General features: G+C 47.4%; 1 protein-coding gene across 5 annotated transcripts in view; it reads left to right on the top strand.

Annotated features, from left to right (window-relative positions):
• LOC135917831 (uncharacterized) overlaps nucleotides 1–24,149 on the top strand; it is a 265,446-nt gene that overhangs the window by 113,947 nt on the left and 127,350 nt on the right. For all 5 annotated transcript variants that reach the window (XM_070536083.1, XM_070536081.1, XM_070536084.1 and 2 more), the window contains 3 exons: nucleotides 3,513–3,657; nucleotides 14,256–14,444; nucleotides 24,019–24,144. In XM_070536083.1, the coding sequence (XP_070392184.1) occupies nucleotides 3,513–3,657; nucleotides 14,256–14,444; nucleotides 24,019–24,144 (460 nt within the window). The remainder of the gene's footprint in view (nucleotides 1–3,512; nucleotides 3,658–14,255; nucleotides 14,445–24,018; nucleotides 24,145–24,149) is intronic.

Below are 24,149 nucleotides of genomic sequence, written 5' to 3' on the forward strand. Positions count from 1 at the left end.
CCGTTCTATGCAGTTATATTCATTAAATAAATATCACTGCAAAAAATATTGCAGTTCATACTACAAAATTTGTATCTACCCTTGGCCGAAATAAGTTCTTTCTTTGATACGCATCACCTACAGGCGTTTGTTTGCGGTGACTCCGGCGTACGCGGTGTTGCAAATTCTGCAAGCCGTGAAATATGTGTAGAAAAAACAACGATACTGATTTTTCTTCCTGCCGTTAGCTGTGCACGCTACGTATATTGTAAGTGATATGCAATGAGGCGAACTTTATAATTAATATCAGAAACCTATTAGTCCCACTACTAACACAATTTGTCGTCGCTTATTGTTGCTTGTATCAAAAGCGCAATGAAGTGCACTGTCGCGAACCAACACTTTCACGTCCCATGCATAACTTATTCCGCTAATATAAGTATGCCATTGAGTGCGCTAGCGACAACTAACAGGCAGCTTTAGTTTCACGTACGCCGAAGCTTTCCACACGCAAACGCTCGTGTTCTATGTGCTCTACGCGCCGGATCCGTGACACGTTTGCAGTTTAGCGTACGCAATAGCCAGAGAGCCTTGCAAACGCATAGGTCGTTGCCTCTGCATAAAGGGCTCTACCTCCTAATGTCTACTGGTGCCCTCTACCGGTAGACGTGAACACTACTACAGTCAAGTTCATTCAAAAAGAACCCCAATCGCAGTCGATGCGTGTATCTGAAACCCCGCGAACTGTGCGTCCATGCTAGCTTGGACTGGTGCGGGCTTCGTTCTCTGCCTGGCAGCTCGCAGAGGCCGTCTCGCACACGTGGGACGCGCGACGTCAGAGGCGACGGGGCTCCCTACATTCGGCCTGCGCATGCGCATTTCGATCCTGCTAGATAGATATTCACGTATGTAACGCTTCTACCGACATCAAACCAAAATTGTCTAATGATACTCTGCTTTCTCGCGTCTTCGCATGTGCTTGAACTGACGTTGGTGTCATGCACAAAGCTAGAAACACAATCATTGGCACGAAAGGAAATTGAGTTTGCGATCAATTCTTCACTAACGAGTTTCTGACCCATCACATATATTGAATTCTGGGATTCACATTTGTAACACTATTATGTGGCCCAATGCTCTTGGCCGTCTTGCTCCTTATTAGCTATCTTACTATCATTTGGGAATGCAGGTACTTCCTGCGTTTGTTCATTTGTATCTAACAACTTTGACCCAGCGGCCGAAGTTCACTACAGGTTTGGGCAATTATGTTCTGGCTGCTGTTCTGCCAGCAGGCACAAAAAATGAAGGCCGCTTAAGCTTCGCTTTTAGGAGTGGAACACAATTGCTTTTAAGATCTTTGACTACTTCTCGCGCTTGCCGGCAACTACAACCTACGTAAGCGTAATGTTAAACGGTAAATGCTGGAAGCGAACGCTACGCACGAAGACAAGCTTTCTGGTAGAAACGCGGCCTCTTGCGTGGACCCGTCATCTGTCAATATTTCGGACTTTTACTATTTCTGTTTGAGCACATATACCATAAAAGGCGTTCGCTCTCGGTGTTTGTTTCGTGACATTTGTTTACACATATCATATTGACCTGCGGAAAATACCAACTAGGCCAAAGTGAAGTTATTCTGAAGCATATATTTGTTTACACGCTGTCATTCTCAAAATTCCGAGCAATAACTTTGCCCAGTATGTAAGTCAAGGTGTAAGCAACTTCGGTGATAGAAGAACTTTAGTGCCACACAGAAAATATAGAGAAATTCACGATTACGATACGGCAACGCCGGCTACGACGCCGGCACCATATTTTCTGCCATGCGGAGCCCTTAAGAGAAAGCTTTATCTCGGGCGCTCCTATCTAGATGCCTATAAAACGAGAAGTCGTTTATCTCGACAACCACTGCGCCAAATTCGGCGAAGCTGGTTGCATTTAAGTAAAAACTTAAAGTCTAGTGACTACTGGTTTCGAAATTTTTGATTACGGTCCTCAACATTTTATTAAAACTTGGCAAATATCACAAATTTTGAGAAGCCGAAACTATAAAGTCTACAACTCTGTTACTCAGCATTGAAAAATGATATAATTTTCTTAATTGCATATCATAGCACATCTAAAGTGGACAAAGTATATATGTTACGGATGCATCTCAACAAATTTAGTAATGTGTGAATAGAGCACTTGCTGAACCCTCGTAAACAACGTGACGAATTTTTGTACTATATAAATTGACATATCAGATTAGTCCGCTTTTATTCATCTTAGGCATGCCGTGTAAGGTACCGCGATATCTGTTCTTGACGGAGAGGTATTATTTTTGTAAAGTTTGTGGTTTTGTTTTTCTAAATTCCGGATTTCTGACAATTGTTTCAACAAAACTCAGGCCCTAAATCGAAATTCCGTTTCCACAATGACTGGAGTTTAGGTTTGTTTCTCAAATGCAAACACGTTATTAAATTGGGTCCAGGGGTTATCTCAGAAAAGCATCCTAGCGTTTTACATGTATTTGAATAGGCCGCGTCGGAGTTGGGCTGGAGCTAATGCTTCCGTTTAACGCTGTCGCGGTAAGATGGACAACGGCCTACGCGGCCAAACCACTGACTTACTGCTTGTTGCGGCCTGGCCTGGCAGAGATTGAGACACCGGTTGGTGCCGCTGGACATTTGCCGAAAGAACAATTTTAGCACTACGTATTTGCTATTAGTATGTGCACATCGCTTACCAATCACCGCGAATGGGTGTAATAAAAGGTGGCACAAGGGGGGCGTAGCTGAAATATATTAAGGCGATGGCACCACTTTTGGAACAGACGTCACCATGTCAAGGGCGCCCGCTTTTCTGATAGCCATTGCAACAAAGATTCATCCAGGATACTAGGAACTGCGGGTTTTCCAAAGAGTTTCAACTGGGTATCGGTGGCTACAACAACATACACTATGTCGCGTTATAATTGGCGGCGTGGATGACTGTAATTGGCTGCGTGGAGATTGCCACGTGGTGCGTCAGCATATGTGCCCATAATGTTGCGCGATTCATGCATGGATGGGCATAAGTATGCAGCAGTCGTAAATATTTTTACAAACCGTAAACATATTACCGGTAAATAAAGGCCCATTATAGGAAATATCACTATCGCGTTCACCTCGCCAATATTCTGTAAGGGATTGATGTGCCGTCAATGTCTTGCTATTTTGACGAAATTGCTTGGGGAGTTAACCTTTGAGTGCTGCAGATACTGCATTGACCATTGACTGGCATTATTTTTACACTCAGAGCTATTCGTGAATATCGCGAGTAAGTGCTAACGGCGAAAAAACGATTACACTGCGGATGTGCATGCTGTCCACCGGATAGAGTTCTTTACGAGCACATGAAAAACTTACTCTATAATATTGACCTGTATTTTGTTAAAGGTATCTGGATAATGTAGAAAATAATATAATGCTACGACACGTTCAGGGCTATCTACTCAAGGACAGCACTCATCGGAAGAAAATTGTAAGAGGTGACAACTTTCCTTGACGCAGGAATCTATCAGTGGACATTTTTATTGCTGTGGGGTACCAATCGGATCCAGACAACAATTACACTGCCTGCCATATGGTTCCACCAAACTTGCTGAACAAGCAACTTCTCACACCTGACCTCTACGGTATCTATAGCGTCCGTCTCGTAAGTTATTTCATCCGTCATCTAATTTCAATCGTGGCAGCTATTGACGACTGGGCGTTGTAACGGCATTGAAACGCCCAATGAAGTTTTACGAAGTTCTTTTGCAGGTTCAATTCAATTTTAATAAGCAACTTTCATTTCATACTTTTATATGGAAATGAAGGAGTGGTGGCGAGAGAAGAAAACACTGTCGTCGTTGGAAGACTTCTATTTGTGCTAAGTCACGCGGACGTAAGCACAATCTTCATGTTTAGTGGCATCCCCTTTGAAACCACGTGTAGAGTACTCGCATAGATGGCTTGACTTAATTGTGCGTTGCATGTGGCGCAATAAATAATTTTAATTATCTCTTAGTCATCTGTGATTATTAAAACCTCTCTCATTATCTCTTTTATTCTTATGCTTGCAGCGACTCCGGTTTTATCAATGTATTCACCGCATGTCTGACCCGCTTCGGAAGCCACCTATTATAGAAGGCGTACATTCTGTTCGGGTCTTGCTGGCCTAATATTTGGTCATTTCATTTCAGTGTTCTCAGCGGCTTCAGAACTATGCTGCGGTTCCTACACGCCTAATCGTGTGCCAAATATGTGCCATGTTGTGCTTTTCTTTCCTTAGGCGCTTTCTGTTCTCATACACATATTTCTTTCCGTTTTTTTTGCTGTATTTGAAGGCGTGCATGTTCTTTTCTGTGGGCAGCCTTTGCATCTAGTTTACTGTTCCTGTTTGCCTCACTTCCTCTTGATTACTCTTCCTTATCAATTTTATATTTATTTCTTTGCCCGGTACATGCCTGCTAATTTTCTTGAGCGTTTCTTCTATTCCACGTTCACGCCTACGAAATACAGATATTTATGTGGATAAGCCGCCCATTTCTTATCGCACAAATTCTGGAGTTTTTCATCAAAAGTAACATTGCACGGCGTTCCTCTGGCTTTGAAAAAAGTACGTCCCGTCTCACCCTCGACTTTTTCATTAGGCATTTCACCGCTACCACCGAATGCCAGCCTATGGTTAACATCACACTTAGGCAGCATTTCTTTTTATAAGCAAAATTCCGTTTGCGAACACTAGCACTGCTACTATTAGTCATTTACAAATTACTCGCACCTCCTAATATTATTTGTAACCCCAAAGCGTTTCATTATTCCTGTATAACGCTTCCCCTTCTTCCTCAAATTAGGTTAGTTGGTGGTTGAGTTAGTCGTCCCTTGGTTTGTGTAAACCCCCCGATATTTATATTTCTGGAGGATGCGCATGGAATTCTTTATAATTGAGACCAAGTTCCTATTCGCCTCTTCAAAAATAGCCATAACTTGCAATTTTGGTGCACTAAAGGTATGGATATGTCCCCCCATTCACGCATGTATTCCCAGTGCTCTGTTTATCGCTTGCCTTTTCCGCTAGCAGCAATATATCGTCCGCATAGATCCTCCCAGAAACATTCGATTGCAGCCTGTGCCAACTAGAAACGAAGATAGATGGAAAAACTAATTGACTGCTTACCAGTCGTGTTTCCGTGCCTTTAACACGTTACTGGTGAGTGTTGCCTATGCACAACATAGTGATCATGATGTTTCTAGCTAAATGCCTTCAGCCAACACTGAGTTACAGGCAGCAAGCGTCGTTTATTTGTTTAAAGAAGGACACTGGCTGAGGAAGAAGAAAAGGAAGTCTTTTGAAAGCAAGGTCACACGATACAGGTCAGTGCAACATATCCAGCTGCACTGGTGAAACATGTGTGATGCAAAGGAAATGAAGTGTACGTTTATGGTTCACATGTATACAGCTGGGTATACAAATTGAAAGCAAAGCCTTAGGTGGCTTGGGGTGAAGCGAACTTTCCAATTTCCTGTCTGGTGTTTTTCCACTATTGCTGAAAAACGTTGCATAATATATTTTTCTTTTTCTTCATTATCCGTATTCTGTATGTCTCTTATACATATAGGTACAAAATAAACATCCTTTTCTGGGTATTTGTATGTCTTGTCCTTGAAGGGCTAACATGGAGCTATCATCTTCAAAGCGATCTGCGGTGTCTGCAGAGTGTGAGAAACACTGGAGACCGAAAGAATTTTCACTTCCCTACGCTAAATTTTCACTAACACTGCATTTATGGCCTTACAAGATACGATTTGCACTCGGTTGTTCCGTTACCGCTCTCGCAATATTTCCACAAATTGTCGTCTATGCCACCGTACTCGAGAATACACTATAGCAATTCGCTGCGAACTTTGTGGCAAGCTCTGTTAAATTCCAGGAAGCTGCTGGTGACGGTGTATTCGGTGCATTTAATATCGGTCCGCCCGACGCTATTACACGAGAATTATCCTCTACTTCGCTTAGAATGAATCCATTTTGAGGTTACGCAATATTTCATTTCTCGGCGACCACTTCGACAGCTGTAATTCTAGAGATGACATTTCCAGTATATATATATATATCACCGACATTACCCTGTCATGTATAAGGTAGCCTTATCTTTATCACATATTATTGCGACAGCAATTATATGGACACTCCAGGCGGATTTTCGCCGTCGACGTTGGTGTCGGCATAGCCGTCGTGATGAGGTTCCTTATGAGTGAATGCGTGTGAGGGTGAGCCGGCGAACGCGGCTCAATCGTGTGCGTGAGCGATGAACGCGGCCCGGATTCATGCCCGCTCGTGTGGCGCGTGAGGGAGCGGGGTGAGGTGAAGAAGGAGGGGCATTCTTCTCCGCCGGCTGCTACGGTACGCCGGTGTCTTCCTCGCGCGCCGCTCCGTACAGAGTGGACACAACCGCGGCGTCTACTACGGCGTTGTCCACGCGAATCGCGGACGCCGTAGTAGACGCCTTTGGCGGACGCCGTAGGGGCGTGTTGCCGACGCTCGTGTGTCTTGAAAGCGGTCTGTGCCGGGGCTAAAATGCGCCGCCCTCATCTTCAGAGCTATCTGCGATGTTTGCAAGGAGCGAGTAGTGCCAGTAGCTTCGTATGCGCTGTGGCTTCGACGTTTCGCCGGTGTTGAAGTGACAGTTGCACGAAGTTAATTGGCTTGTGGCTGGTGTCGCGATTTCGGACTCCAGCGTTTTCACAGACAGTTTCCGCTACACCGAGCGATGTGTGTTCATGTTTACCTGTGCGCACGCGATACCGTGCTGGTTAATTTAGTTAAAACGCGTTGACGGGCAAGGTGATTCCAATGCATCATAGAATGTGTCAGCACAACTGAACAAGGACGTAGAAAGAAGCGGACATAAAGACAACGCTGTCTCTGTGTGTCTATTTCTTTTTGCGTTCTCGTTGAGTTACTCTTACATATTCTATCATTTGTAATTTAGTTAGTCATCAAATGTATAAAAGGTTATACTGCCGATAAACCTACTACGCTTCCTACAGCTAACTACTAATTTCTTATCGCAATCGGTGCTTCGCCTTTAGGGCGCAACTGCGAATTTTTATATATTTATATATTACAACATTGCCTTTATGCAACCCAACCGAAACTTTCTTTGATTAAAAAAAATCATTGTGTATTACTGTTTAGATCAACATTTAGATTATCTGTATAGCACGTGAGGGCTCGTTGAATAAATGTAGAGCATGTATGCTTTGGAGTGGGTGTCATGCGCTTAACTTTGGTGTCGTCATGCAGAGGGAAGCAACCATTACTCGTCCATGCATGGATCGCGTGAGAAAATGGCGGAGTTGTCGCTGCATACGTAACGCAGTCGAAGTTTTATTTAGAGCCGCATGCGTCGTGCAGAGACCCGTTGCTGGGCAGTACTTTTGTCGAACCGAGCAGGAGTAGTAGTGCTTGAGAGAGCTACCAAAGTAGGAGTAATAGATTAAGATCATTCAGGGGCTCACCATAAGTTGTAAGGCCTACAAATGCAGTTTCTTGCATGCATTTCACCCTTTAGTGGCTATGGCCTCCTTGTGTTCGACTGTTTGACACGTACGGTCCGGAATTCTCATGTAGAGAATCGGGCAGCGAGACTAAGAGATCTCGAACCTCTTTGGCCACAGAATAATGGGTTCGTAATGTAGGGAGCGCCATCACAGGGGATTAAGGCAAGCGCTGTAGTCCCAGTCATATACGAGTGCGGCGGGCTTGAGTGGCACGGCACGGCTTCGGGCGCCACTAGTGAGGCTCCCTTTTTGTTTACATTAGAGCACTAGCATCGCCCACGAAACAGACGAGCCCACAGCTAAGAAGGAGGGACCACGATGGCGAAATCAAGCCGTGGGAAGCCCACTAGACGTAACATGAGTTAGGTGCATGAACTTTCTAGGCCATGAATACCTGTATCTCGTGCAATCGGTCCTTCGGTTTCTCTAACCTGTTGCTAATATGCCTTTGCAGCACCTATATTATTTTTCACTTAGCCAACTGTGGCCACCTCCCGGAGTGTGCCTACCCAAACACGTATGAACGAACTACTGAGGCTCATAATTATTTGCAAACTGGGGACATTAGGGGTAACAGACACTATATAGCGCACAAGCTGTTTACATTTCGGGGAAGGTTTTCAGCCGATAATATCTTCGATACAACAAGCGTGGATATCTTTCCCTGACTCTGTTTAAATTCAACAGGACATTTCTCCAAATCATCCATACATGGTGCTAGAATTTACTCCTACAAATGCGAAACCAAATATGAAGAACGCTGCGCAGGCATGCAGTGAATTCTCCGTTGTCTCGAGGTTAAATTGCACCAGAAGAAACTTTCTTTATACACTGCAGACTAGAAGTTATTATTATCAAAAAGCTGTTTTCTAACCGGCCATCAATTGTTGTAGGCTATAGAATTGGGGCCAACAGATTCGCTGTATATTCGGCAAAATACTTGCATCAGGCTGAAAGGTGTAACAATTACCAGGTCCTCGAACCCTTACTCGATGGCAGCACCAATTTTTAAAATATTTTGTAATGTTTACCGCTTTCTTTAGGTACTATTGCACTGCACTGGTGGGAAACGAACTTCTCGCTGGTTCCATTGGTGAGAGGTTCTTTCTCGCGTTTGGCTGACACAAGAAAGCCAGACAGAAATCTCAGTACATTCGCTAGTACCTTCTCCTTCTCAGAATATGCCTTTGCTTACTTGCTATGGAGTACGACGTGATTTGCTTCCATTTAACCAACACGTGTATTTGCGTCCAAAGGTGCCCATAATGGACGATAAAGAGCCCGTCCTGACGAAGCGGCTATTCTTGGTTGTCAGAGGGTCGCCGGTGTATGTGGGGTGAACGTAAGATGAGGTTTGCGCTTCACGGTATGATTTCGGTGCTCTTACTATATTGCCAGCATCACTAATGCCACTGCCATGGTCGTCCCCGAAGGCCCATCCTAAGCGCTAAGTTCAGTATAGCCTGCAACTGAATATGTTAGATCAAAGCGAACTCGCAGCAAGAACATTTCATTACACATTGGTCCGATGCGGTCGCAAAGCACCATCAACCCGCCTACCCGGGAGCTCATCGCACAGGGTGCCTTCACTACTCTTGGCAGGAACCCTCTTATTCAGGCCTATTGGTGAAGCACAGTATGGAATGCAGAAGGCAAGCGTGGAACATAGCCTACTAGGGAGTTTGAGCGTGTCCGGTAACCCTGTGAACGCCACTGAATTGGCCGTTTTACCTGTTTAGGGGAGACGCAAACGTGAATGACCTGCACGGTGCAGCGACTTGATGGCGCGGAGCTCAACCGCACTAACGCAGCTAATATTGCAGTGACGAAGTGTGTTTCACTCTGCTCGTCGAATAAATTTTCGGCAGCAACACGATTACGCAAGTGCCGAAAATTTAAACAGTCAGTGGAAGCAGCTCTGTATTTGTCTGATTGAGCCTCGAGCTACCACTTGGCAGCAATATTCAGGTTGTTCGCGTCTGCGCTTCCAGTGATCCAGTAAAACCCCAGTTCGCTGCATTTACCTGTATGCCGGATATAATATTGCACTAAAATAAGGCAGCTAAACATTAAAAATATTGCCATGCCCTTCATCTCCGTGAAGGATGACGAGCGAAGTTGTGTCTTTGGACATTTTAATGACGAATTGCACCTCCGCGGTGGGTGGGCCCGGCATCGCACGATAGTGCGATGCCGGGCCATTTTTTATGGTTTCTCAGCAATTAGCTGGCATTTGCTGTAAATTTGGTAACGTCTTTCCGTTTCTTAATTAGGAAGATGAGGTTGCTGGAGCCATCTTGATGATGATGATGATGTTGACACGTGTACTTATCTTTATCGGGCGACCACGTTTCGCCACTTAACAACTGTAATCGCACAGCGAGGGACGCGCCTGAATGTATCCGACGTTTCTGGAAAGTTATCGATGCTTCTATCCGCTTTCTGTTGTCGCCGAACCTAATGTTATCTGATTTCATCACCTCACGCGAATGGCGTAGAGCTTTGTGGAAGGCACGCGGGTCCGAACGATTACTCTGGAACATTCGATGACTGCTCTATAAAAGCCGAAGCGCTTGACCGGCTGATCAGATTTTCGACGATCGCCGAGCGTGTTCTCCGCTTTCGCTGTGCTATAAGTGTAGCCTGTTTTGTGGGCACAGGTTCGCCCAATAAAAGTTAGTTTTGTCGTTCACAGTATTGCTACTGTGTTATTGAACGTCACCACCACGTGGCAATATTTCCTGTCCCTGCTCGCGCGTTCGTCATCGTCGTCTTCCATAGCTGGCTGGCTCTATCTTAAAAGCGATTGCCTTACGCGAAGGAGAGATGTACCGTTTTCACGTTGGGTAACCATGCAAATGCTTAGGCATTTAAAAAGTGCCTCCATTCCACCCTTTGAAGGCGTATGTATAGCGAAGCTGCAGAGAAAATGTGTTCGCGACCACGTTCGCACTCTTTCTGTTTGGACTTTGACGCCGCGGTAGTCACCGTGCCAGTCGCAGCGTCTCTTCTTTGCATGTGTAACAATGGGCGCCTTCCTGGTGACCTGCCAAGCGTACCACTGTTGACATTACCGTAGCTTCCGCGACCACGTTCGAAGGCGGTCACCTAAAGTTTCGACGCCGCGGTGCCTGTTACTGGCCTCCGTAAGCTGTTCTGTAACCCCCGGTCACTTAGTGAAACGCTACCAGAACTTTTGGGACAGAGTTCGCTGTATTGTTGATTATGGCCGCAGCGCACGCTGTTTAACAGATGCAACGAGCAGAGCACTCACGCACCAATGATAGATACATCGTGTGCACGCAGGTATGCGGATCTGCAGCATACGCGCTCATTTTTAGTGGGTTCTCTCCCTGATACCAAGTGCATTATTGAACTAATTCAATTTTTCTGCATAAGTGGCTCACAGCATATGTAACTTACGGCTAACACACAATTTGCAAACATGATAGCATCGGATTGCAATTGCAATATACAAGAAAACATAATTCCGTTTCCCTGAAAGTTCTTCCACAGCTGCCTTACAGCTGGCGTTTGTTTTTCTAAGGAAAACAACGCACGTGGACATAAAAAATCCCAGTCTACAGATTCGCGGTAAAAATTCGCCGACAATTTCGATACTCCATAATGTAAATTTTGATCGCAGCTGTTGTTTTGAATTCGCGATGTTTTATGAAAAGTAATTTCATTCTGAACGACAGTCTCGTCTCGGCGGTGGTGCTAAACCTCTGCTCCGGCAGGTGGTTTAGCAGCAGCGGCAGACGAAGCATTTCCACCGCGTGTGTAGCTCATTGTTCAGAAATTAAGCGTGAACACTGGTACGTGTAGTTGCGCCGAGCGCATTCTGTAGCAGCGGTGGCGCAGGCGAAGTAGCGATTGCTCACTCCGTACGAAGCTCACGCCAGTGCTCTGTTTCCATGTTAGTTTCAACATTTCGTTAATATCTGCTATCAGTGGACGCGCCCGCCGCATGCCTGGTCGCCGCGATGGAGCACGTCTCATACGTTACTCCACGCCCCTCCTCACCTTTTCGCCATAGTGTACTCCTCCGCTTTCCTCCACGCGCTTGCTTCGCTCTCGCCCTCTTTCAGGCCCCCCCTCCGTGCCGCGTTCGGTCTTTTATCTGTCGTGGTGCTTCTTTGCTCGATTACGCCGAAGGATGCCGACGCTCAGCGCTGGAACATGCGCCTAAGAGCGGTACTCCTAAAAAATTTATTTTTACGCCAACGTCATGCGCTCACATTTGGTCAGACATCTACCAGTCATTACCCAAGTCAAGAAGGTTTTAAGAAAACCCGTTTGAAAATCCCCTTGACGAAACCCTTCTCTAAGTTGCTGGATAAGCACCTGCAGGAGAGTGTTAGCTTCATGGAGTGGTGGAGTGAGCCATTCCGTCTATAAGCATGGCTGGATGTGAGCGCGAGTGGTGGAGAGCGCTGACTGCACCTTATGTTACATGTGAGTGCAATGTCATAGACAATGCTCTAGGGACGCCTCTAGGGCACCAAGGTAGGCCTTGATTACCGTAGCGGAAAAGTGGAGTCACTATTGAGTTTCAAGTCGGCGGAGAATAACGCTGTCTACTCGTAAGGGGCTACTACACAAGACGAGTCATTTAGCGCATAGACATAAAATCTGTATGACAATTAGTGGTGAGAACTTCAACGGATAAGTATGAACACTTCGTGAAATTACTAGTTGCATAGCTTTAAAGCGAACAAAATCGTACGTCTCGCCATCATCACCATATTCTTATGTTAGCCAAATTTGTATTCAGCTGCAGAAAGTAAGGACAGTAGCTTTATTGGCCGCGCAAACTTGTAAACATTCGCTCACTAACTAAATTATTAAGCATGGTGTGAGCACTCACAGGCAGGCATGAACACATCCCATTTAATGAACGCGGACATTCGCATTCAAAACGCTTGCGGGAGGAAGTGCGCAGCCGCCACGAGCAATGTGGCCTTCGTTCTGTCGATCGCTTCAACATTGAGTGGTGAGGACCCCGCACACGCAATGCTACGAGCTGGCGGTCCACCTAGACGATGCCCGCAAGGCCGATCACTTTCAAGATAAAGCCCGCGTGCCCGAGCGTTGTTGTCGAAGCACAACGCCTCCCTTATTTCACCTCCCCCCTGCACCTCTCCTCCCCCATCCTTTAAGTAGAGTGGTGTCGCCCCCTCCCCCACCCTCCTTCCACATTTCTTCCCATACGGGTCGCCTTCATGCGGACTTGCTATGAATCGGCAACCAGCGTTTCAAAATCATTCGCTTACCGACGTGGGGAGTAGGCATCCGTGGGTATCTTAGTCAGTTTTCCAATGTTACGCAGCCTGGCAGACCATGAGTGTCTAGTCTAGGCACGTGACCTCGGGGTGACGGACCAGATCACGGCCGAGTTTGCAGTCATGACTCCGGCCTCTGATACTGGACAGAGTCACTGTCCAACTATAAGCCCTCTTGCAACCAGGTCACCCATGGTAATTTCTTACGGCCGCAAGAGAGACGGAATTATGGTGGAACGGTTGATCTTGATAGATGCTATGAGGGTAATAGAGACGCGTCCGTTCTCCCATGATGCTTGCAAAGAGCTCTGTTGTTTTAAGGGAGCAATAATTTCTTGCAAAGAAGAATTATTTCCATAAATGCGCCGAATAGATACCGCTCACCGCCAAGGTTGCTGTGACGAGATTGACCTTGGCACTCTTCATACCGCTTTGTGTTCTTCCCTTCCCCAAACCCTGAATAATGCTCCTTAAAGGGTGCAAAAAAGAGCGCTTCACAATTGCTCTCTGAGGGATCAGAAAGGATGTGTCTAGATGCCCAGAGTATGACGGGAGATAACACGCAGTCGCTTATCTTCCTATAAAAAAAAATCGGTGATTGGAGACTGAGCTGCGGTGGGTTCCTGAATCGTCTTGTGCCCGCTGCTGAAGGTGTATGGACGCGCCGCGGTTGCTCAGTGGCTATGGCGTTGGGTTGCTGAGCACAAGGTGGCGGAATTCAATCCCGGGCGTGGCGGCCGCATTTCGATGGGGGCTAAATGCGAAAACGCCTGTGTACTTATGATTAAGAGTGGTTTCGGCACGAAAGACCCCATAATATTTTTGAGGGTGTATCGACACTAGGGTGCAGATATGCTTGCTCCCTATACGACACAAGAAAGATTCCTCCTAGGACAGGGTTGCCTGGAGGTTGTCTGTTTAGGCAAGGGCGTCCGCTCACTGATGTGTGCCGCGCGAACACATTGCGCAATGGCAGAACTTTTCGTCTTGAAAGGCTTCGTCTTCTTCACTCGCTACTGGGGTGAGTGGACAAGGAATCGATACCCACCATTTTAAGACAGCATTACGGATACAAACTTCTTTACGTATTCACTAATCTCTGCAATAAATATAGCGAGTTCATGCATTTGCCTCTCGAATCTGAAAACACTGAGGTGCAACTCGAACACCTGCGTATAGTTTAGCTCCGTGAATACCATAAGGTGTGACTACTTGCGCCTCCGTACGCCATTGACTATGTATACATGTCACCAGCTTATATTTATACTCTTGCAAGATTAACGCGCTGCTTTATGGGAGTGTCCAAACAACGAATATGAAAGTTGCAACGTGACAGTACCTTTTTTTGCTTAAACATCTCGATCTTTTAAATCTGTAGCCTAGGAGATGTTCATTTGCCTTTGCTATTTCGAATACTTAGGCCGACGTCATAAGCAGCTTGACGGAGAACCCCGCGGCGTGGACACCAACCACTTCGTTTGCTGTGTCCGTTGGCCTGGAAGGTCGTTGGTATACGCCGAAGGACCAAGACGGCGATTACCAGCTTGGAATGCCGTGCACAAATGAGATACCTGCCTGGATAGGGAAGCAGGCAAGAGAAATTGAAATGGTGAGTAGATAGTCTCCTACCATCGTCATCATCATCATCATCAGCAGCAGCAGCAGCAGCAGCAGCAGCAGCAGCAGCAGCAGCAGCAGCAGCAGCAGCAGCAGCAGCCTAGTTACGCCCACTGCAGGGCAAAGGCCTCTCCCATACTTCTCCAACTACCCCGGTCATGTACTAATTGTGGCCATGTTGTCCCTGCAAACGTCTTAATGTAATCCTGCCACATAACTTTCTGCCGCCCCCTGCTACGCTTCCCTTCCCTTGGAATCCAGTCCGTAACCCTTAATGACCATCGGTTATCTTCCCTCCTCATTACATGTCCGGCCCATGCCTATTTCTTTTTCTTGATTTCAACTAAGATGTCATTTACCCGCGTTTGTGGCCTCACCCAATCTGCTCTTTTCATATCCCTTAACGTTACACCGATCATTCTTCTTTCCATAGCTCGTTGCGTCGTCCTCAATTTCAGCAGAACCCTTTTCGTAAGCCTCCAGGTTTCTGCACCATATGTGAATACTGGTAACACACAGCTGTTATACACTTTCCTTTTGAGAGATAGTGGCAACCTGCTGTTCATGATTTGACAATGCCTGCCAAGCGCACCCCAGCCCATACGCAAGGTTGAGTTTGGCTCGCGCAAGCGGGTTGACGACGAGATCAGCAACCCACGCATCAAGGCGTACAGGCGCATAAACAACACGGGTGACGTCAGGGACGCCGACAACTGCGACGGCGGTGGCATGAACGTCAGCAATGGCTAACACCACAAGCAGCGCGCCCGAACACCTCGAGATCTGGCAGTGGAATTGTCGCTCTTTCAACAAGAAGGCAAGTTCACTCCAACTCTTCATCCAAAATCACCTATACCCCCCCGACGTCATCTGCCTTCAGGAGGTCGGGAACCAGCCGATCAGGCTGCGGGGTTACTACGTAATTAAACACGCGGGATCACCGAAAGTCGCGGTTTTAGTTCACAAAACGGTGACGGCCGTGGGACAACATTATCAACATCATGACATTAATCACGTGCTAGTGGAAGTCCTCCCGCAGAAGAGGGGTAGACGTAGCACTTTCATCCTGAATTTGTACAGTCCGCCGAGGGCTCAGAAAGACGACTTCCGCAACATCATTTACGACAGCGTGAGAGCCGCTGGCTGCAACCAGCTGGTAGTTGTGGGAGACATGAACGCTAGACACACGACTTGGGGCTACCAACAAGACACGCAAAAGGGAAGGTCGCTCCTCGATGCGGTTGACCAAATGGGCCTCGAATTGATAACCAACCTCCTCCAACCAACCCGACTAGGCAACAGTGTAAGTCGAGACACGTTTCCGGACCTGTCATTTGTCAAAAACGTAAGGGAATACTCATGGGCGCACCTGGGCGAAACATTGGGCAGCGATCACTATATCCTCAGCATCTCGGTATCCACGCCGAAACTCAAGAGAACAATTGGCGAAATTAGGCTAACGGACTGGGAGGCATTCAGGCAGTACCCCCCGCCCGAAAACGGTATAACAGACATAGCGGAATGGATGCAGCACCTCCGGGACGCCCACATCCAAACCACTAAAACCATCCAGCGCACGGTCGAGACGCCCGAAGTCGACCGCCGGCTCTTACACCTGTGGGAAGCCCGTGAGGGCCTCCTCAAACGGTGGAAGCGACAGCGGTTCAACCGGAAGCTACGTCTTCGCATCGAGAGAATAACAGACGAGGCCAGAAATTACGCAAACGAGCTCACGCAGCAAAATTGGCCACAGTTTTGCACCTCGCTCAAGGGTACCCTGAGTACGGCGCAGACGTGGGCCATCCTACGCTGCCTGATCGAGCCCGACAAGGCGAAATCGACAACCAGTCGTACGCTTCTAGAAATCGCTCACAAGTTCCCCGGAAACGACCAGGATTTGATTGACACCCTAAAAACCAGATACCTGGGTAGCGACCCCATACAACCCTGCCTCCTAAAATATGAAGGAGAACCAAGACCAGAACTGGACGCTCCCATCACGGAGGAAGAGGTGTATGCCGCGGCACGAGCCTCACAGCGCAACACAGCTCCCGGAGTTGACAAAATCACCAATGCCATGATTAGAAACCTGAGCCCGATGCATATCCAGGACTTGACCGAATACCTCAACGAGGAACTCTGGAGCAAGGGTCACGTACCAAACGAGTGGAAACACGCGGAAATCGTGACCATTCCCAAACCCGGCAAGAAGCCCGCCATCGACGCCCTGCGTCCCATCTCGCTGACTTCGTGCCTCGGCAAGCTGTACGAGAGGGTCATAGAAAGCCGCCTCCAACATTACATAGAGGACGGTGACCTCTTCCCGCACACCATGCTTGGCTTCAGGCCGGGACTTTCTGCTCAAGATGCATTCCTAATCCTAAGGGAAGAAGTTCTCAAGGGCATACCGAAGGGAGGAGAACACCTCCTGCTCGCACTCGACCTAAAAGGGGCCTTCGATAACATCTCCCACGAGGCCATTCTCAAAGGACTGAACGACATCAGCTGCGGGGAGCTCATCTTTAATTACGTTAAATCGTTCCTGACGGGCCGGACGGCAACCATCGGAATAGGCAAGACTCGATCGGATACGATCGACGTGCCGAACAAAGGAACACCGCAGGGGGCGATAATCTCCCCGATTCTCTTCAATGTCCCGATGCTAGCGCTGACCAAAGAGCTGCAGAAGATCCCCGACCTAGGTTACGCCCTGTACGCAGACGACATCACGCTCTGGGCCACCAAGGGCTCCCTAGCACAAAAAGAGGCGACCCTTCAAGAGGCCGCAGCGGCTGTGGAGAGATTTGCGGCAGCGAGCGGGATGCGTTGTGCGCCCGAAAAATCTGAGGTGATCCGGGTGCACGGAGGAGGAATCTACAAGTCCCCCGGCCCTATCGACCTCTATCTTGAGGGCCAGAAGATAACGGAAGGCAATAAGATTAGGATTCTGGGTTTTTGGATCCAGAGTAACCTGAAAGCCTCCCACACCATCCAAACCCTAAGGTCTGCCACCAACCAGATCTCGCGGATTATAAAACGAATTACAAGAAGCCGCAAGGGCATGCGAGAAGAGGACACGATTCGTCTCGTCCAGGCTTTGGTGATCAGCAGAATCACGTATAGCATGCCGTATCACCATCACTCGCTAAACAAACGCGACCAAGAACAAGTCGATGCCATCATCAGAGGCGCGTACAAAACGGCTCTGGGTCTTCCTGCCACCACCTCAAACGAGAAGTTAGCGGCCCTCGGGATCCACAACACCTTCGCTGAGCTGTCGGACGTGGTTATGGCTTCGCAAAAGGCCAGACTACAGAACACGGCGGCGGGCAGAGCCATCCTCCACCGGACCGGAACGGCAACGGAGCTCCGTGCCCTCGATAGGCAACGATCACTCCCGCCTGAGGTCAGAGGCAAGATCAAGGCGAACCCGATACCGAAGCACATGAGTCATGAACTCCATAAAGGGCGACGCAAGGCTCGCGTCGACAGACAGCGCCGACAATTCCAGGGTGACCGGTACGTAACGTACGTGGACGTGGCGGCGTACCCTGTGGGGGGCCTCTTCGCGGTAGCCGCCGTGAACGGGAGAGACAACTCCTTGACTCTCGCGGCCTCCGTGAGGGCAGAGACCCCAGCTGCGGCTGAGACCATAGCCGCGGCGCTGGTAATAAAGCAAGAAGACAGGGTAGGCAGGGAAGTCCATGTCGTTACGGACTCGCAACAGGCCTGCCGTAACTTTACGAACGGACGGACACCGTTGCTGGCGGCTGAGATTCTAGGCCCGAGGCTGCACGAATACCATCAAATCACGTGGACGCCGGGGCACGCGGGTCTGGAGGGGAACGAAAGGGCGAACGCCCTAGCTCGAGCGCTCATCAACCGAGCGGGGCAAGACCAATCGCCTCATCAATCCCCACCCTTTACCTTCATGCCCCTGCCATCCAATTATTGCGACCGACTGGAGATCCAGCGACTCAACCGCAGGATTTATCCCCCGCCTCACAAAAAGCTCAGCACTGAAGATGCCGTAGCTCTCCGACTTATACAGACCAACACATTTCCAAACCTACACAGATACAGTAAAATGTTCCCACATACATATCGCGGCATCTGCCCCTGGTGCGGCAACACACGCCCTACACTCTTTCATATCTCGTGGGGGTGCGAGGGCAAACCTCAACACTTAAAGACGCCTAGCACGTCATTTGAGCGGTGGGAGGTACAGCTGACCGGCGATACCCTGGCGGGACAAGAAGCTCTCGTCCAGCAAGTACGTCGAGCAGCCAGGGCCAGTGGAGTCCTGGAATGAGGACCCCACCCACTCGACCTCAAGAGCAACCACCTCGATGGTCCGAATAAATGTTTTTCTCTCTCTCTCTTATTCTTCTAGTTATTTCAGTCTCATGATCCAGATCCGTCTTCACTACCTGCCCTAAGTAGATGTATTCCCTTACCACTTCCAGTGCCTCGCTGCCTATCGTAAACTTCTGTTCTCTGCCGAGACTGTTACACATTACTTTAGTTTTCTGCAGATTAATTTCCAGACCCACCCTTCTGCTTTGCCCCTCCAGGTCAGTGAGCATGCATTGCAATTGGTCTCCTGAGTTACTTAGCAAGGCAATATCATCATCGAATCGCAAGTTGCTAAGGTATTCTCCATCAACTTTTATCCCCCATTCTCCCCACTCCAGGTCTCTGAATACTTCCTGTAAACATGCTGTGAATAGCATTAGAGAGATCGTATCTCCCTGTCGGACGCCTTTCTTTATTGGGATTTTGTTGCTTTCCTTGTGGAGGACTACGGTGGCTGTGGACTCGCTATAGATATCTTCCAGTATTTTTACATATGGCTCATCTACACGCTGATTTCGTAATGCCTCCATGACTGCTGAGTTTCGGACTGAATCAAACGCCTTCTCGTAATCAATGAAAGCTATATATAAGGGTTGGTTATATTCTGCACATTTTTCTATCACCTGATTGATAGTTTGAATATGGTCTATTGTTGAGTAGCCTTTACGGAATCCTGCCTGGTCCTTTGGTTTACAGAAGTCTAAGGTGTTCATGATTCTATTTGTGATTACCTTAGTAAATACTTTGTAGGCAAAGGACAGTAAGCTGATCGGTCTATAATTTTTGAAGTCTTTGGCGTCCCCTTTCTTATGGATTAGGATTATGTTAGCGTTCTTACAAGGTTCCGGTACGCTCGACGTTATGAGGCATTGCGTATACAGGGTGGCCAGTTTCTCTAGAACAATCTGACCACCATCCTTCAACAAATCTGCTGTTACCTAATCCTCCCCAGCTGCCTTCCCCCTTTGCATAGCTCCTGAGGCTTTCTTTAATTCTTCTGGCGTTACCTGTGGGATTTCGAATTCCTCTAGGCTATTCTCTCTTCCACGATCGTTGTGGGTGCCACTGGTACTATATAAATCTCTGAAGAACTCCTCAGCCTATTGAAGTATCTCGTCCATATTAGTAACGATACTGCCGGCTTTGTCTCTCAACGCACACATCTGATTCTTGCCTACTCCTGGTTTCTTCTTCACTGTTTTTCGGCTTCCTCCGTTCCTGAGAGCCTGTTCACTTCTATCCATATTATAGTTCCTGATGTCCGCTGTCTTACGCTTGTTAATTAACTTAGAAAGTTCTGCCAGTTCTGTTCTAGCTGTATGGTTTGAGGCTTTCATACATTGGCGTTTCTTGATCAGATCTTTCGTCTCCTGCGATAGTTTACTGGCATCCTGCCTAACGGAGTTACCGCCGACTTCCATTGCACACTCCTTAATGATGCCCACAAGATTGTCGGCCATTGCTTCAAAACTAAGGTCCTCTTCCTAAGTTAAAGCCCAATACCTGTTCTGTAGCTTGATCTGGAATTCCTCTAGTTCCCCTCTTACAGCTGAGTCATTGATTGGCTTCTTGTGTACCAGTTTCTTCCGTTCCCTCCTCAAATCTAGGCTAATTCGAGTTCTTACCATCCTATGGTCACTGCAGCGTACCTTGCCGAGCACGTCTACCTCTTGTATGATGCCAGGGTTCGCGCAGAGTAAGAAGTCGATTTCATTTCTACCCTCACCATTCGGGCTCCTCCACGTCCACTTTCGACTAACCCGCTTGCGGAAAAAGGTATTAATTATCTACATATTATTCTGTTCTGCAAACTCTACTAATAACTCTCCTCTGCTATTCCTAGAGCCTATGCCATATTCCCCCACTGACTTGTCTCCAGCCTTCTTCTTGCCTACCCTGTCATTGAAGTCACCCATCAGTATAGTGTATTTTGTTTTGACTTTACACATTGTCGATTCCACGTCTTCATAAAAGCTTTCGACTTCCTAGTCATCATGACTGCATGTAGGGGCATAGACTTGTACCACCTTCAATTTGTACCTCTTGTTAAGTTTCCTAACAAGACCTGCCACCCTCTCGTTAATGCTATAAAATCCCTGCGTGTTACCAGCTATTTCCTTATTAATCAGGAATCCGACTCCTAGACTCGTCTCTCCGCTAAGCCCCGGTAGCACAGTACGTGCCCGCTTTTTAGCACTGTATATGCTTCTTTTGTCCTCCTAACCACACTGAGCCCTATTATATCCCATTTACTACCCTCTAATTCCTCCAATAACACTGCTAGACTCGCCTCACTAGATAACGTTCTAACGTTAAACGTTGCCATGTTCAGATTCCAATGGCGGCCTGTCCGGAGCCAGGTATTCTTAGCACCCTCTGCAACGTCACAGGTCTGACCGCCGCCGTGGTCAGTTGCTTTGCGGCTGCTGGGGACGGAGGGCCGGGGTTTGATTGTTGTATTCACCATCGTAGCTGAGCCTTAAACATAGTTTCTCTACGTGAGATTGGGAGCCAAGAACTGGAGCAGACAGCGCACTCCGTTACTCTGGCAATTCAAGGGACGTTCGACGCCCACCGCCGGGTCCACTAACAACGCAGGCTAAAACTCCGATGCTCCAACTTGAGACATTTGCACTATACGTGCAATTTATTTTCCACGTTAAATTGTTTATGCAATCCAACGAAAGACCCCAATCACATCCCATTCACTGCTGCTACGGTCTCTTTTTGCATATCATTAACCGTAACATCGCGCTTTACATGTCTCAATTGTGCTATTTTTAGGCATTTCTATATTGTCATCGTATACAAAAGCATAGACAATCACGTTCCACTCTCTGCTATGCTTAGGCGTAACAGGTTAGTTGTCGCAGCGTGTGATAATGTCAACGTCTGCTTTTTATATATTCTTATTATAAGATCCAGAGTGTCCGTTTTTTTGTGCGTTACTCTGTATTTTTTCTGATTTGCCTTTTTTATCTTCTAGGAAAGGCTTTCTTTAGACAATCCAAAATTCATTTGGAACGCCTGGTGACCTTCTTTAACTCGGCCCTGGAAACGAAGGCACTGATTCATATGCCGGTGCAGCGAAAATAGACGTTACTGTTTTAAGTCTCTGCTTTTTTCCTCTGAATGGTATATATTTGTCTTTAGTTAATAATTACAAAAGCCAGTTGGTAAACAGGTCCATGTTATCATACCTATATTCTAAGCTGCTGTAGTGTGAACTGAAATGATGTCAACGTGGAATAATAAAGATTTGTCCATATTCGGATGAGTTATCATTGCGGCGGAGTGGTTGTTATACATTTATTACGCAGTCGCAGACAGACAGACAGACAACGAACTTTAGTTATTCCTGATGAGGTACTGTCAGGACCTCCTAACCGCAGGCCATTGTAGCCGCTGGCCGCGCTCACGTAAAGGACAGAACGCCGTGACGCTCCGCTCTTTCCTGGTCCCTTTGGATAGCCTGGGCTTGCTTTCGGAGTGCCGTGCTTCTGATGGCCTCCTCCCATTCGGCTTCGCTGGAGAGGAAGAAGTTAGGCAACGCGGGACATCGCCAGAGCATGTGAACCATTGAGCAAAAGGTTTCAGTGCAGTCGGGACGACTAGGGTCCACATCCAAGTACAGCCTACTGAGGAATCCCCGCGACGGGAATGATCCCGTCTGCAGAATTCTAAGTGTAGCTGACTGACCTCTACTGAGCTTCGGGTGAGGCAGAGGATAAATTCTCCGACCAAGTTGGTAATGTTTAGTGATTTCATTAAATGTGAGGAGTGGATCGTTCTGCTGAGGCCCTTCCTGCCCCTCCGGAGCCTCCAGACCGTCGCGGCGCGTGAGTTCTCACGCACGGTCGTGGGCAAGCTCGTTGAGGTTTGGGAATCCCTCGAGAACGTTCGTCCCCATGTGTGCGGGGAACCACGTGATATAATGAAAGCCGGCGTAAGCCCTTTTCTCTAAAATAGAGGCCGCTTCTCGTGCGAGGTTACCCGTCTCGAAAGCTCTGATTGCGTCTCTCGATTCGGTGTAAATGTAGGAATGCTCTGGATCAGGGAACACTTTTTCAGGTTAAATGACAGGCTCAAAGCGCACGCACGTGTTATTTACTGGATGCAGGCATTGTAACAAACCAACGCTGATATTTAGGCGTTGGTTACTCAACATGGCCTATTGAGTTATCGCTAAAATATTACCTTGCCTTCAACAAACTACTCATCCCTAGCAAAGTTCAGTGCCATAAATAGACAGACGGTTCGATTTGCCCGAAGCCTAATACCTGTAGCCCCTCTGACTGACCACAAATTGACAAACTGGCAAATAGAGGTGGCGCAGACTTATGTGTATAACAACAATACTTTGCATAAACTAACGAAAGCTGCAGACAGACATGAAAAATGGCCTGCACACCCCCGTAAGTGTGCCTTGATGTGTGGGTGCGTTCATTTTGTCGAGCCGTGTCTGATTCTTGGTTCGATATGCTACCTTGTCGAAAAGCTTAACGAAGTGAAGTTAAAACAAAAGGTGAGGCCTAAAACTCAGAACTTTTTATACGATATTAAAGAATTACTTGCAGCGCCAAGTGATTGCGTTTCAGAATGACTGTTTCCATGATCCTTAAATACACTCTGGCTTCGTACTCAGAATGGGAACACAATCATATATTATTATTAACTCAAGCCTGTGAAAGTAAGCCTGACAGTCCTGTTTCCTGATGTTTTCTCCTGCGCAGGATGGCATTTATCGGCAACATAATTCCATCCAGTGATGGTAGAAACTTGTTACATATGTCTTAGGGATGCTACATAGCGCGCAGTACTTTCAAACAAGCCTCACTTTCTGAAGTTGGCAGCATGCACCGCATTTCGCAAAGTTGAGCATAGAGAGTTTCAATCGAGCCTGGCCGTACAATTGTACATAAATGAGTTAGGCGTTATTTTGGCCTAATTGAGAGAAGCATCGCATTCGGAGAATTACATCTCTTCGCGTGTATATCTGTCAAATGCATTACCATCGCGTAACAGGCGCCGACGCCAAATCAAGTTAACAACGACCGTCTTGGTTACTACCTTTAGGCGCCAGACTGGTGAGCGTGACAAAAGGGACAGAATAAAACATTGTTGCACTTGTGATATGACAGGCGAACCGGTACGTTCCAGTCACTGCGCAACATTAACTGCACTGAAAGTTCTATTTCGGTTTTTTACAGGCCTGTTATAACAGATTCTACAACTTCACATTCAAGATCGACCAGAAGTTCCAGGCGATGGTGGGTTACGACAAGATTGACGGCTTGCTCTTCACATTCGACACAGCCGAAACACTTCGCTCAAAGGCAAG

Source organism: Dermacentor albipictus, chromosome 3 (genome assembly GCF_038994185.2).
Source record: "Dermacentor albipictus isolate Rhodes 1998 colony chromosome 3, USDA_Dalb.pri_finalv2, whole genome shotgun sequence".
Lineage (NCBI taxonomy): Eukaryota > Metazoa > Arthropoda > Arachnida > Ixodida > Ixodidae > Dermacentor > Dermacentor albipictus.